This window comes from Ranitomeya imitator, chromosome 10 (assembly GCF_032444005.1).
Source record: "Ranitomeya imitator isolate aRanImi1 chromosome 10, aRanImi1.pri, whole genome shotgun sequence".
NCBI lineage: Eukaryota > Metazoa > Chordata > Amphibia > Anura > Dendrobatidae > Ranitomeya > Ranitomeya imitator.
In genome coordinates, this window is record NC_091291.1 from 23,571,414 (window position 1) to 23,586,090 (window position 14,677).

The following is a 14,677-nucleotide window of genomic DNA, read 5'->3' on the forward strand; positions in this document are numbered from 1 at the left end:
GTCTGACTGGAAGTAATGTTTTTGCCACCGATCAGAAGAGGTGTTTGCCATGCTATCAGGCACATGATAGTGTGATAAACACCCAGTGTTCAGGGAGGCGAACCTGAACAGTAACACGGAATTCCTGGTGAAGTCTGTGTTCGGCGTCCGTGCCTGAATAGCAGGTGTTCAGTATGAATGCCGAACTTTACTGTTCAAGTTCACCCATCTCTATTCTTAATCCAAATTTTTGCTAATAGCTTTATGTAAATTTAGCACAATTGCAACCGTTTGTCAAGGATGTGTCAGAGGCTGCAGAACATTGCACTGCATCTGGCTGCAGAGGGTCTCAGCAGTTTGCTTTGCAGACTTCTGCCTGGTCCTTTTGATGCCACCTCCCACGGCTCTAATGGTCACACCTGGATCTGGGTGTTTATAACTCCCAACTTCCTGTGGGTGATATTTTCTATTTGCACTTCTCTGTTGAGGCTTAGAGCTGCAGCACTAAACTAGCTTCTTCTTTGGAGTTTGAAGGACAACAGTGTTTCCCTCTGAGTCTACTCAAGCTAAGTTTCCCCTTCTTTTGCATATGCTAGCTGTCTTTAGTGTTACTGGGGTTCAACCAGTGGGCACCTCTTCCTTCCCTAATCAGGGCTTATCGCTAGGGTCTGTCAAGGACTAGGTATGATGCTCAGCGATAGATGTGGAACCTATTTAGAGTTTCTTAAGGCAGACAGGATGATGTTAGATCTGCCTAGGTGTCTCCGCCCCCTGCTTCCCTAGTGTTGGGCCCACTTCCCTTTATCCCTTTGCTCTGCACTTAGTCTGTCCTACACTGTGCATGACAAGGTCTTTGTTTACTTGTGCACTTAACATTTACAAGATATGCCATAAATTTCAGCTTTAGGGTCTTCACCTTTATGGTAAATTAGGGTCTCCCAATTCTCACTTACCGCATTGCCCATATACTTCACTAAAGATGCGATTGCATAATTTTGCTTTTACAGACTCCTAGTTTCCCAGCACATGCAACTTTCATGTGGCCTGGTTGAGAGGGGATAAGAAAAAGACAGATAAAAACTTTCCTTTTAGACTGTGCTTGGGTCTTGGGATTAAATCCCAACACAGACAATATCTACAATAGTTACGATGTTATAGGCTGTATTTGGTGCATTTTCTTCCATGCTCCAAAGATATACTGAAACTGAACTTTTCATGTTTCCTCTCTCTACTAACCTACCTGTACCCAATATAGCAATTTCCTTGAATGCTTCAACCATAACTCACAGCTTCATGTTTGTGGTCATAATTGACCCAAAACTTTCCTTTATTTCCAGTATTTGATCACTCACTCGATCATGTCACCTACTTCTAAAAAACATCTCCAGAATTTGACCTTTTCTCAGCTTTGAAACAGCAAAAATTCTTACTGCTGCTCTGATTCATTGTCCTCTGGACTATTGCAAAATTCTACTGATCAGTCTCCCTCTTACCAAACTTTTCTGTCTCCATCTTTTCCATCTCCAGTCCAACCTGAATTCGGAAGCTAGAAATATATTTTCCATTCCAATTTGGGTACACCTTGTCTTGGTGAAATGGTTTTATGCTTTATTTTTTTTTTTATAAAAAGAGTGTTTACTAAGTACCCTATGCTATTTATATGCACTGTTGCTTTTGCTTACTTACATAGAGTAAGTTATATGTTCATTTTGCTTCTATCTTGGGTATGTCTGTTTAGAAGCCAGTGTTAACATTCACCTATTTTGCAATAGTACCAACTTGTACTCCAGTTCATTTTTTTGGGGTTAGGATTATATTCCTGTCCAGCTGCTACACCTTGTGGCAGTCATTTCACTGCTTACCCATCTGCTACAGAGTACAGTACAAACTCATCAATGTCACCCACAAAACCCTCCACAGTGCTATACTGCCCTACTTCTCCACCATCATATCCGTCTATCACCTTTCTCATGCTCTCCGTTGTGTAACTGATCTAAGACTAACATCCTCCATAATCCAAAACTCACACATCCATCTCCAAGACTTCTCTTGTGATGCCCAATTTTCTGGATTGCACTATCCTAGACGATCCGACTAATACCTAGGTCCATACTGTGTGCATGTCCCCTCAATAAAGATGCCATTTTGAGTTACAAGTGATGAGTGCTGACATATTGTGACACCAATATAAAACTCCTCCAACCGAATGCCCAGATGAAAAAGTAGAACTTTATTCCAAGATGTTTAAATAGAAAAATGGCATCCAATTCTATCCAGCAGTAACATGTAAACTGCACTGTGACTCTGGAATCAATGGTACCGGTGGGATCAGGATGGGCAGGAATGAATAATGGCATCTGATTCTTAAATTAAACTTCCACAGGTGCGAATGAAATTCAGCTTTTTGGACCCAATATCATGACTGAAGGAGAAGCCACCCTCATACGATGTACAATAGTACATACGTGCCGATCCAGTCCTCCTTCACTAGAATGGAACAAGCCGGGTCAAGCTCAAAATCAGGTGGGGGAGATTTCTGGAGGATCCTGGATAGAAGCATCAAATCTTACATATATTCCTTCATACGTGGATGATGGGACTACTATCCAGTGCACGGCTACATATCATAATGGACGAAAAGCTGAGGTATCAGGAACGCTGAACATCAACTGTACGTATTATATGCGGCTGTGTACTATTAACATTGTATCTTACATTCACTTACAATCTGAATGCACCAAATTTAGCAACCATCTTGCTCTTTTCATTCCTTAACCGCTTCAAGACCGCCCACTGTACATAAATGTCGGCCCTTGTTGGGTTCCGTAGAGCGCCAACGTTTATGAGCAGTCGGTGTATTGCATTGTATGAGTCCAGTGACCAGACAAATAAAAATTGAAGTCCTGCATAAGGACTAAGTAAAAAGTAAAAAAAAGTTAAAATTGGTTTAAAACTATAAAAAAAATCACAAAATAAATGAAAAAAAGAAACAATCTTAAACCAATAAATACATATATTTATGTAAAAACAAAAAAGTACACATATTTGGTATCGCTGCATCCATAACGAGCCGACCTAAAAAACTGTCACACTTGTTAACTCCTTCAGTGGACACCGTAAAAAAAACTAAAAAAACAGAGCAAAAACCTTTGCTTTTTCATCATGCCGCCAAACAAAAAGTAGAATAAAACGCGATCAAATAGTCAAATCGCAACAAAAGTGATAGCGATGAAAACGTCATCTTGTCCTGCAAAAAATTTAAAAAAAGTTAGAACTCTCAGAATAAAGCGATGCCAAAACAATTATTTTTTCTATAAAAAAGTGTTTATTGTCATAAAGCAGTAAAACAAAAAAAAATATAAATATGGGAAATCAGGACAAAAAGATGATTCATAAAAGTACAAAGTCATCTGCGATGATTGCAAAACATTTTTTGTAGACCTGTGGTATTTGTGACACCAATAATAAGTAATTTAGGTGTGCATCATGGCTTGACTGTAGGCAGAGTCTCATCTTCCTGTTTTAAACCAGAAAAACCAAGGAAAGACCTTCCACCTACAAGGCACCCCGAAGCACAAACAGTCTGTCTCTATGATGAGGAACATGTCCGTGCTTCGGGGTGGTCTGTAAGTCAGGTCTTTCTTTGGTTTCTCTGGCTTAGAGACAGTCCCGCTCCAGAGCATGAGCATCTCATTAGCTGAAAACTTATAACACTGATTACACAAGAACCACAAGACAGATTTCTTGACATGTATCAGTTTTTCAGTATAATACTGTTAAAATGACAGTGTCCGTAGTTTACGTAGCAAAATCCTCCTGACTGGTTCTCTTTAACTACTGGTTAAAAAATTAATCATAGTGATCCTTAAAATTAGAAAAAAAGTTCTACCAGCAGCCATCACTGGATGACACGTCCTTTAGGTGTTTACCGCATACGTGATGCTGGTCATAGAGAGGCCGTGAAACTCTTCTTTTAATTCTTTTAAACATTCAAATATTTTCTTTTCACAGATGCTCCCAAAAATGTGGCTATCACTGTCGTCAACATGGGTGAATTAATGGAAGGAAGTGATGTGACTTTAAGATGCAAAAGCTTCTCCAAGACTGATGTATATGAGTATGAATGGTACAAAGGGAAAGACAAAACCAAATTACCCGACAGAGGATGGGAGATCACAGTGAGGAATGTGACCCGGGACGGGGAGCCGTATTCATGTGCTGCAATAAACCAAGTAGGAAGAGGAGAATCGGCCCTGACCGAAATACCCGTACTACGTATGTATACAACCTGGGGCAATATCTGATATACAATATATACTTTGTATTCTACAAATCTGTGTATTTGTTCTGAATAATAATTGTTGATAGCAGTTGTCGTCTACTTCGTTGACTTCTTTTGATTTGACCACCTAATTTTCAATACAATGACATGGGAATAAGAACACCAAAAACTTGAACATGTATTTTGGAGGCACAACCCTCACGATCTGCTATTTATTTCTTTAATTAAATAATGGAATTAAAAATGCAAAATTAAATCAATTTACACAGAATAGCTAAAAAATAGTCTATCAAAATATTAATAAAAAAATTACAGGACATAAAAGACGTATAATATATCGTACTTCCTGTTTTTAGTCATGTTTTATATCAAAGAAAAAATCAGCTGTGATCCCGAGCTGTCCTGTCTGTATACTCTCTTTTGCCTCCTCCCCTGCCCAGGAGAGGTGGTAAGATCACACCATGTCCCTTATGGTCAAATACGACCATTACACAGTACACCGGCAGGAGCACATTTATAAGATTTTCTCAGCACAGGAACATATTTTTTAAACACATCCCATTGTGTAAATTATTATTTTTCAAAGATCTATTGATTAAAATGTTGATTAAACCTAACTTTGTTCATAGAACAAACCTATTTAAGTACTGTAGCTTCGTAGGGTGTACACCTTTAAGTATATGGCTTTGTGACAATGGGGTAGGTTTTCCCTGGATTGTTGGAGTTCTGAACGGGGGAAGGAATGGGTTTGAGTGACTTACTAACGATTTAATAATGATGAGTGGACAATGTAATCCTTTTCTTTTATTCTGTATTGGTAAAAGGGACAACAAGGGAATGAAATCTGTTTTTACCGGGACATCACTCTAGACCAGTATTCCCCAACTCCGGTCCTCAAGAGCCACCAACAGTTCATGTCTTCAAGATCTCCTTAGTATTGCCCAGGTGATAATTGCATCACCAGGACAGGCAAGAATTCAATCACCTGTGCAATGCTAAGGAAATCCTGAAAACATGACCTGTTGGTGGCTCTTGAGGATCGGTGTTGGGGAACACTGCTCTAGACCAAACTTTATCCAACCATGAAGCTTTGTCTGATATAGCTGGAAATGGAAAATGTTTTTGTTCAATAAAAAATTGAATTCAATTTATTGAAAAAAAAATCTATTTTGGGTTCAGCACCAAATTATTTATCGTCCTGGATGATATTTAATTGATCTTCTCCTTTCTGTAGATGCACCAACTGGTGTTCACATCACTGTGAATAATGAAGGTGAATTCACTGAATTGACCTGTGATTTCCTAAGGAGCCGACCTGATGTAACTCACTACACCTGGATGAAGGACGGATCCATATTACAGAGCGAGACAGGAAAGACTCTGACCGTAGACAACAACGAAGGCAGCTCCGGGCAATATTCATGTATCGCTCACAATAGTGTCGGAAATTCCACCTCGGCAAAAGTCTTCCACGATGGTAAGTGTTCAGGAACCATAAGCCTTTTTACGACAGTTGATTTAAACATTTTTCTTCGGTTGTATAAAAAAAAACTATGACTTTAGGAGAATACTGCAACAAGACATCACTCTAGACCAAACTTTATCCAACCATGACAATGTCCATAAATGTTTGTCATTAATGCTGTGTCTTCCATCCATTTTAGATGAGTTTGTCCTCTTCTCTCGTTTCCTTATGTTCTCCTAAAACAAACTGACTGGTATAAAATGTTTGACTCAATTCTCTTTGATGGAACTACCCACTTGAAGACATGAGCGGAGTAGATTATATTTGTTCAGGTGCCCATTGATCCCTTTGTGATGCAATCATTGGCAACCGATGGATTGTCATGATAGATAAGGAACTTTTGAAATCCCTCAGCTTTGATATTTGTGAGGACATTGTACTTTTTAATATATAGTATACCAGCTGAAGAGCCCAGCGTTGCCTAGGCATAGTAAATATCTGTGGTTAGTTATAGCACCTCACTTCTCTTATTTTCCCATCACGCCTCTCATTTTCCCAATCACATCTTTCATTTTCCCCCTCACATCTCTCATTTTCTCCCTCACATCTCTCATTTTCCCCCTCACATCTCTCATTTTCTCCCTCACATCTGTCATTTTCCCCCTCACTCCTCTCATTCCCCCCTAACACTTGTCATTTCAACTTCACACCTGTCATTTTCCGATCACTCCACTATTTTCCCTCACTCCTCTCATTTTGCACTCACACCTTTTCATTTTCACCTCACACCTCTCATTTTCACCTCAGTATATACATGTTTGTCATCTCCCTTATATATAGTATACACCTCTATGTCATCTCCTGTATATAGTATATACCTGTATGTCATCTCCCCTGTATATAGTATATACCTGCTGTGTGTCATCTCCCCTGTATATAGTATATACCTGTATGTCATCTCTTCCTATATATAGTATATACCTGTATGTCATCTCCTTCTATATATAGTATATACCTGTATGTCATCTCCTCCTATATATAGTATATACCTGTATGTCATCTCCTCCTATATATAGTATATACCTGTATGTCATCTCCTTCTCTATATAGTATATACCTGTGTCATCTCCCCTGTATATAGTATATATCTGTGTGTCATCTCCTACTGTATATAGTATATACCTGTATGTCATCTTCTATATATAGCATATACCTGTATGTCATCTCCTCCTGTATATAATATATACCTGTAGGTCATCTGCTCCTGTATATAGTATATACCTGTGTGTCATCTCCTCCTGTATATAGTATATACCTGTATGTCATCTCCTCCTGTATATAGTATGTACCTGTATGTCATCTCCTCCTCTATATAGTATATACCTGTGTGTCATCTCTCCTGTATATAGTATATATCTGTGTGTCATCTCCCCTCTATATAGTATATACCTGTGTGTCATCTCCCCTGTGTATAGTATATATGTGTGTGTCATCTCCCCTGTATATAGTATATACCTGTGTGTCATCTCCTCTGTATATAGTATATACCTGTGTCATCTCCACTGTATATAGTATATATCTGTATGTCATCTCCTCCTGTATTAGACCTCGTTCACACGTTATTTGCTCAGTATTTTTACCTCAATATTTGTAATCTAAATTGGCAGCCTGATAAATCCCCAGCTAACAGGAAGCTCACCCCCCTGGCAGTATATATTAGCTCACACATACACATAATAGACTGGTCATGTGACTGACAGCTGCCGTATTTCCTATATGGTACATTTGTTGCTCTTGTAGTTTGTCTGCTTATTAATCAGATTTTTATTTTTGAAGGATAATACCAGACTTGTGTGTGTTTTAGGGCGAGTTTTGTTTGTCAAGTTGTGTGTGTTGAGTTGCGTGTGGCGACATGCATGCAGCGACTTTTGTGAGATGAGTTTTGTGTGACAACATGCATGTAGCAACTTTTTGTGTGTCGAGTTGCATGTGACAGGTTAGTGTAGCAAGTTGTGTGCAGCAAGTTTTGCGCATGGCGAGTTTTGCGCGTGGCAAGTTTTATGTGTGGTGCCTTTTGAGTATGTGCAAGCTTTGTGTGAGGCAACTTTTGCATGTGTTGCAACTTTTGTGCATGTGGCAATTTTTCCGCGTGTGCAAGTTTTGCATGTGGCGAGTTTTCCATGAGGTGAGTTTTGCACTTGTGGCGAGTTTTGCGTGAGCCTAGTTTTTGCATGTGGCGAGTTTTGCGCGTGGCAAGTTTTGAGCGGCGACTTTTGTGTTTCGACTTTTATGTGGCGAGGTTGGTGTATGTGTGGTGAAATGTGTGCTGAGGGTGGTATATGTGTTCAAGCACGTGGTAGTGTGTGGCACATTTTGTGTGTGTGTTCATATCCCCGTGTGTGGTGTGTATCCCATGTCGGGGCCCCACCTTAGCAACTGTACGGTATATACTCTTTGGCGCCATCGCTCTCATTCTCTAAGTCCCCCTTGTTCACATCTGGCAGCTGTCAATTTGCCTCCAACACTTTTCCTTTCACTTTTCCCCATTATGTAGATAGGGGCAAAATTGTTTGGTGAATTGGAAAGCAAGCGGTTAAAATTTCACCTCACAACTAGTGTTGAGCGATACCTTCCGATATCGGAAAGTATCGGTATCGGTTTGGATCGGCCGATATTCAAAAAATATCGGATATCGCCGATACCGATACCCGATCCCAATGCAAGTCAATGGGACCAAAATATCGGAATTAAAATAAACCCTTTCTTTCCTTGTAGGTTCATTCTACCTGAAGGAAAACAACTAAGAATAATGTAGGATGTATGGGGGAGGTGGCGGAGACATTAAAGGCAATGAGGATTAGTCCAATCAAATAGAATAGCATGTTTTTTTTTTTTTTTTAAAGAAGTTCGGATTGAAAAAGATATTGAGTATGTAAATTTTTTTTATTTTGTCAGATATTGATGTTTCACTATTCCACGCCCTTCCCCTTCTTTTTTTTCTTTTTTTTTTTTTTTTCTTTTCCCACACTTTCATCTTCATCATCATCAGCATCCTTGACATCAACTTCTTCACCTTATTCATCTTCTTCTTCATCTTCTACCTATTTTTTTTTTATTACATTCTTCATATTCATTTTCTTCAACTATTATTATTCTTCCTATTCTACATATTCTTTTTATTCCACTGTTATTATTCTTCCTATTCTACTTCTTCATCATATTCTCATTTGTGACAGGCATTCCCGTAGTTGTTGTCTATAAAAGTTGGAAGATTACACCTTCCGTTCTGCCAGTCACAAAAGTTACATTTGTCCGCGTTCAGTTTGGCCTGCAGCATCAGGCTTTATCCAGGGGCACCACGAGGAGGAACGGACTCACCCCCATACACTGCTTAGTCTTCTTCTGCATATAATTTAGATAATATCTTTTGCTCTGATATTAAGTCTTATGCTTAATGTTCTTCTGCTCTTTGTTCTGCAGCCTCTTGTTCTTCTGCTTCTCGGTCTTCCATGTTGTCGTCTCCAGGGTCTTCGTCTCCAGTGTCGTCATCTCCGCCGTCGTCGTCTCAGCCGTCGTCGTCTCCGCCGTCGTCGTCGTCGTCGTCATCGGGGTGGTCTTCCGGGTCGTCGTCATCGGGGTGGTCTTCCGGGTTGTCGACGTTAGGGTCTTCAACTTGGAAATGTAGCAGAAGGTACAAGAAGGCTGAGAAAATGCCAAGAACCAGCTGATGGAACTGGAACTCGGATGGCTACCCGAAGGTTCAAGAGCCTATGGAACTACCGAGGACCAGCTGACGTTACTGGAACCCGGTTACTAAGCAGGAGGTACCCGTGCTAAAAAGCACTACCAAGGACCGCCTGACGTTGGCGGAACTCGGATACCCAGAAGGAGGCACCTAAGCCAAAGGCTCTGCCCGGAACCAGATGACGTTACTGGAACCAGGATGGGGAGCAGAAGGTACAAGAGCAAAAGACACTGCCGAGAACCAGCTGACGGTACTGGAACCCGGATGGGTAGCCGAATGTCCAAGAGCCAATGGAACTATAAAGGACCAGCTGACGTTACTGGAACCCGGTTACTAAGCAGGAGGTACCCGTGCCTGAAAGCACTACCAAGGACCACCTGACATTGGTGGAACTTGGATACCCAGAAGGAGGCACCTAAGCCAAAGGCTCTGCCCGGAACCAGCTGACGGTACTGGAACCAGGATGGGGAGCAGAAGGTACAAGAGCAAAAGACACTGCCGAGAACCAGCTGACGGTGCTGGAACCAGGTGGTGGACCCCAAGGCCCACAGGAGAGGAGAGAACAGCTAGGCCGCGAGGCAGCCGCAGTTACCGAACCCCAACAGTCCTACAGGGGGAGCTGGGCCTACTGGCACTACAGAACCAGCCTTGACTACCAGTTCACGCAGCCCACATAGGAAGCTCCTAAACTGGAGGCACCCTGGAGTTGGCTAACTCGACCGCCCCACGACGGGGCAAGCATAGGCGTCTCAGTGAAGTTGACACAACCCGGAAACAGCTGACGGTGCTGAAACCAGGCTTGGCACGAGGGAGTACCTGTGACAAGAACACTGCCGAGAACCAGCTGGCGGTGCTGGAACCCGGATGCGTTGCCCCAGTGTGCAAGAGCCAATGGCACGACCGAGGACCAGCTGACGGTGCTGGAACCCGGTTACTAAGCTGTAGGTGCCCGCGCTTAAAAGCACTACCAAGGACCGCCTGGCGTTGGCGGAACTCGGATACCCAGGAGGAGGCACCTAAGCCAAAGGCTCGGCCCGGAACCAGCTGACGGTGCTGGAACCAGGTGGTGGACCCCAAGGCCCACAGGAGAGGAGAGAACAGCTAGGCCGCGAGGCAGCCGCAGTTACCGAACCCCAACAGTCCTACAGGGGGAGCTGGGCCTACTGGCACTACAGAACCAGCCTTGACTACCAGTTCACGCAGCCCACATAGGAAGCTCCTAAACTGGAGGCACCCTGGAGTTGGCTAACTCGACCGCCCCACGACGGGGCAAGCATAGGCGTCTCAGTGAAGTTGACACAACCCGGAAACAGCTGACGGTGCTGAAACCAGGCTTGGCACGAGGGAGTACCTGTGACAAGAACACTGCCGAGAACCAGCTGGCGGTGCTGGAACCCGGATGCGTTGCCCCAGTGTGCAAGAGCCAATGGCACGACCGAGGACCAGCTGACGGTGCTGGAACCCGGTTGCTAAGCTGTAGGTGCCCGCGCTTAAAAGCACTACCAAGGACCGCCTGGCGTTGGCGGAACTCGGCTACCCAGGAGGAGGCACCTAAGCCAAAGGCTCGGCCCGGAACCAGCTGACGGTGCTGGAACCAGGTGGTGGACCCCAAGGCCCACAGGAGAGGAGAGAACAGCTAGGCCGCGAGGCAGCCGCAGTTACCGAACCCCAACAGTCCTACAGGGGGAGCTGGGCCTACTGGCACTACAGAACCAGCCTTGACTACCAGTTCACGCAGCCCACATAGGAAGCTCCTAAACTGGAGGCACCCTGGAGTTGGCTAACTCGACCGCCCCACGACGGGGCAAGCATAGGCGTCTCAGTGAAGTTGACACAACCCGGAAACAGCTGACGGTGCTGAAACCAGGCTTGGCACGAGGGAGTACCTGTGACAAGAACACTGCCGAGAACCAGCTGGCGGTGCTGGAACCCGGATGCGTTGCCCCAGTGTGCAAGAGCCAATGGCACGACCGAGGACCAGCTGACGGTGCTGGAACCCGGTTGCTAAGCTGTAGGTGCCCGCGCTTAAAAGCACTACCAAGGACCGCCTGGCGTTGGCGGAACTCGGCTACCCAGGAGGAGGCACCTAAGCCAAAGGCTCGGCCCGGAACCAGCTGACGGTGCTGGAACCAGGTGGTGGACCCCAAGGCCCACAGGAGAGGAGAGAACAGCTAGGCCGCGAGGCAGCCGCAGTTACCGAACCCCAACAGTCCTACAGGGGGAGCTGGGCCTACTGGCACTACAGAACCAGCCTTGACTACCAGTTCACGCAGCCCACATAGGAAGCTCCTAAACTGGAGGCACCCTGGAGTTGGCTAACTCGACCGCCCCACGACGGGGCAAGCATAGGCGTCTCAGTGAGCTTGACACAACCCGGAAACAGCTGACGGTGCTGAAACCAGGTTTGGCACGAGGGAGTACCTGTGACAAAAACACTGCCGAGAACCAGCTGGCGGTGCTGGAACCCAGATGCGTTGCCCCAGTGTGCAAGAGCCAATGGCACGACCGAGGACCAGCTGACGGTGCTGGAACCCGGTTACTAAGCTGTAGGTGCCCGCGCTTAAAAGCACTACCAAGGACCGCCTAACGTTGGCGGAACTCGGCTACCCAGGAGGAGGCACCTAAGCCAAAGGCTCGGCCCGGAACCAGCTGACGGTGCTGGAACCAGGTGGTGGACCCCAAGGCCCACAGGAGAGGAGAGAACAGCTAGGCCGCGAGGCAGCCGCAGTTACCGAACCCCAACAGTCCTACAGGGGGAGCTGGGCCTACTGGCACTACAGAACCAGCCTTGACTACCAGTTCACGCAGCCCACATAGGAAGCTCCTAAACTGGAGGCACCCTGGAGTTGGCTAACTCGACCGCCCCACGACGGGGCAAGCATAGGCGTCTCAGTGAAGTTGACACAACCCGGAAACAGCTGACGGTGCTGAAACCAGGCTTGGCACGAGGGAGTACCTGTGACAAGAACACTGCCGAGAACCAGCTGGCGGTGCTGGAACCCGGATGCGTTGCCTTGCCTATTAAAGATTGTCTTCCTAGAGCCCCAACTAGCGGTGTTGGAGCAAAGGGTAAGCAGGGGGAGATGAGTGTAGGCCGAAGCCTGCACTGGAGGCAGCTTTGTGTCTGCGTTGCGTTTGCAGGACACTTTGCCGGCTACACACTGGGGGAACAGCTGGCGTTGCTGAACCCCACTAACACAATGGCGTGTGTTTTTATCTGTGCAGCTAGCACTTGCGGGCAAAAACTTGCGATGTTAGAGCCCGTGTTGAAGCAGGAGGAGGAGGAGAGGAGCAGAGTGTAGGCCGAAGCCTAGTTGAACCAATTTCAAAGGAAACCTTTAACCCCCCCCTCAGGTGTTACAAAGTACAAGAGACACACCTTGTGCAGTATTAATGCTGCACAAGTGAAAGGTTGCTCTATTAATTTGTCTACTTGCACACGCTGAATGAAAGACATACACAATTTACCCCATTCTACAGTCAAACTGTAGTGGATGCGTGACTTGGTTTTTTGATGAGACGCAGCACAGGTGTCCAAAATAACGCCTTGGTGCTTGGCGCAGCTTCCTGAGCGTTGTTATTTGCTGTACAGGAGTCTGCGCTCTTGTGTTATCCCTTGGCAATGCCCTGTTAGCGCTGCCCATCTTATGACCTCATTTCATGTTGGCCGGTGCGGTTAACGATGGCCATAAATCCCAGACCCACAGTGTCTTTTCATAAAGCCACACTGCGGTGCTGGGATTCGTGGCCTTGAGCAGTAAATATTTTGGCCGCTCACACACGTCCTTACACCTGCTTCAGACTGGGCGGCCTCTGCTGATCCCTTCTCGCATGCCGCGGCCATGAGGCTGCACAGTCTGAAGAAGGCGGAAGTAGATGAGTTAAGACAGGCGAAGATATGCACTGCTCGTGCCCATCAATCACACCCTCGCAGTCAAAATAATTAAGACAACGAGGAGCATTTTATTCAGGCAGGGCGGACGAACAGGCGCAAGTAGCCAACCAATGATGTCAGAAGACGGGAAGCGCTACCAAGGGGGGTGCTGCGTATCATTAGAAAGGAAAGTCACACCTCAGGGACAGTGGAATGGTCTCAAAGAGACACATTTTGTACGTGTTGAGTTCCACGTGGGCAAGGAGAAAACGTCAGCCACCTTGTACAAATGCAGCAGTACTGCTGTACAAGGTGGCTGTTATACATAGAAACACCTGGGGGTGGTGGCCAGGCTCCCTTCAATTTCAGTTCATGTGCCTGCGTGGCGTTTGCAGGTCACGTTGCAAGCTGCACAGCAGGGGAACAGCTGGCGGTGCTGAACCCCACTAACACATTGGCTGGTGTTTTTCTCTGTGCAGCTAGCATGTCCGGGCATAAACTGGCGTTGTTTGAGCCCAGGGTCAGCAGGAGGAGGAGAGGAGCAAAGTGTAGGCCGAAGCCTGCACTGGTGGCAGCTTTTGTTCTGTTGTGCCAGCGTGGCTTGTGCTGGACACGTTGCCGACTACACAGCAGGGGAACAGCTGGCGGTGCTGAACCCCACTAACACATTGGCTGGTGTTTTTCTCTGTGCAGCTAGCATTTCCGGGCAAAAACTAGCGGTGTTTGAGCCCAGGGTCAGCAGGAGGAGTAGAGGAGCAAAGTGTAGGCCGAAGCCTGCACTGGTGGCAGCTTTTGGTCGGTTGTGCCAGCGTGGCTTGTGCTGGACACGATGCCGGCTACACAGCGGGGGAACAGCTGGCGGTGCTGAACCCCACTAACACATTGGCTGGTGTTTTTCTCTGTGCAGCTAGCATGTCCGGGCAGAAACTGGCGTTGTTTGAGCCCAGGGTCAGCAGGAGGAGGAGAGGAGCAAAGTGTAGGCCGAAGCCTGCACTGGTGGCAGCTTTTGTTCTGTTGTGCCAGCGTGGCTTGTGCTGGACACGTTGCCGACTACACAGCAGGGGAACAGCTGGCGGTGCTGAACCCCACTAACACATTGGCTGGTGTTTTTCTCTGTGCAGCTAGCATTTCCGGGCAAAAACTAGCGGTGTTTGAGCCCAGGGTCAGCAGGAGGAGTAGAGGAGCAGAGTGTAGGCCGAAGCCTAGTTGAACCAATTTCAAAGGTTACCTTTAACCCCCCCCTCAGGTGTTGCAAGGTACAAGAGCCACACCTTGAACAGCATTAATGATGCACAAGTCAAAGGTTGCTCTATTTAATTTTGCTCCTTGCAC

At 45.8% G+C, this 14,677-nt stretch overlaps 1 protein-coding gene across 2 annotated transcripts in view; it reads left to right on the top strand.

Moving 5' to 3' along the window:
• LOC138652058 (B-cell receptor CD22-like) overlaps positions 1 to 14,677 on the top strand; it is a 55,857-nt gene that overhangs the window by 7,495 nt on the left and 33,685 nt on the right. For both annotated transcript variants that reach the window (XM_069742781.1, XM_069742782.1), the window contains exons 4-6: positions 2,363 to 2,650; positions 3,991 to 4,254; positions 5,496 to 5,738. In XM_069742781.1, coding sequence (XP_069598882.1) covers positions 2,363 to 2,650; positions 3,991 to 4,254; positions 5,496 to 5,738 — 795 coding nt within the window. The remainder of the gene's footprint in view (positions 1 to 2,362; positions 2,651 to 3,990; positions 4,255 to 5,495; positions 5,739 to 14,677) is intronic.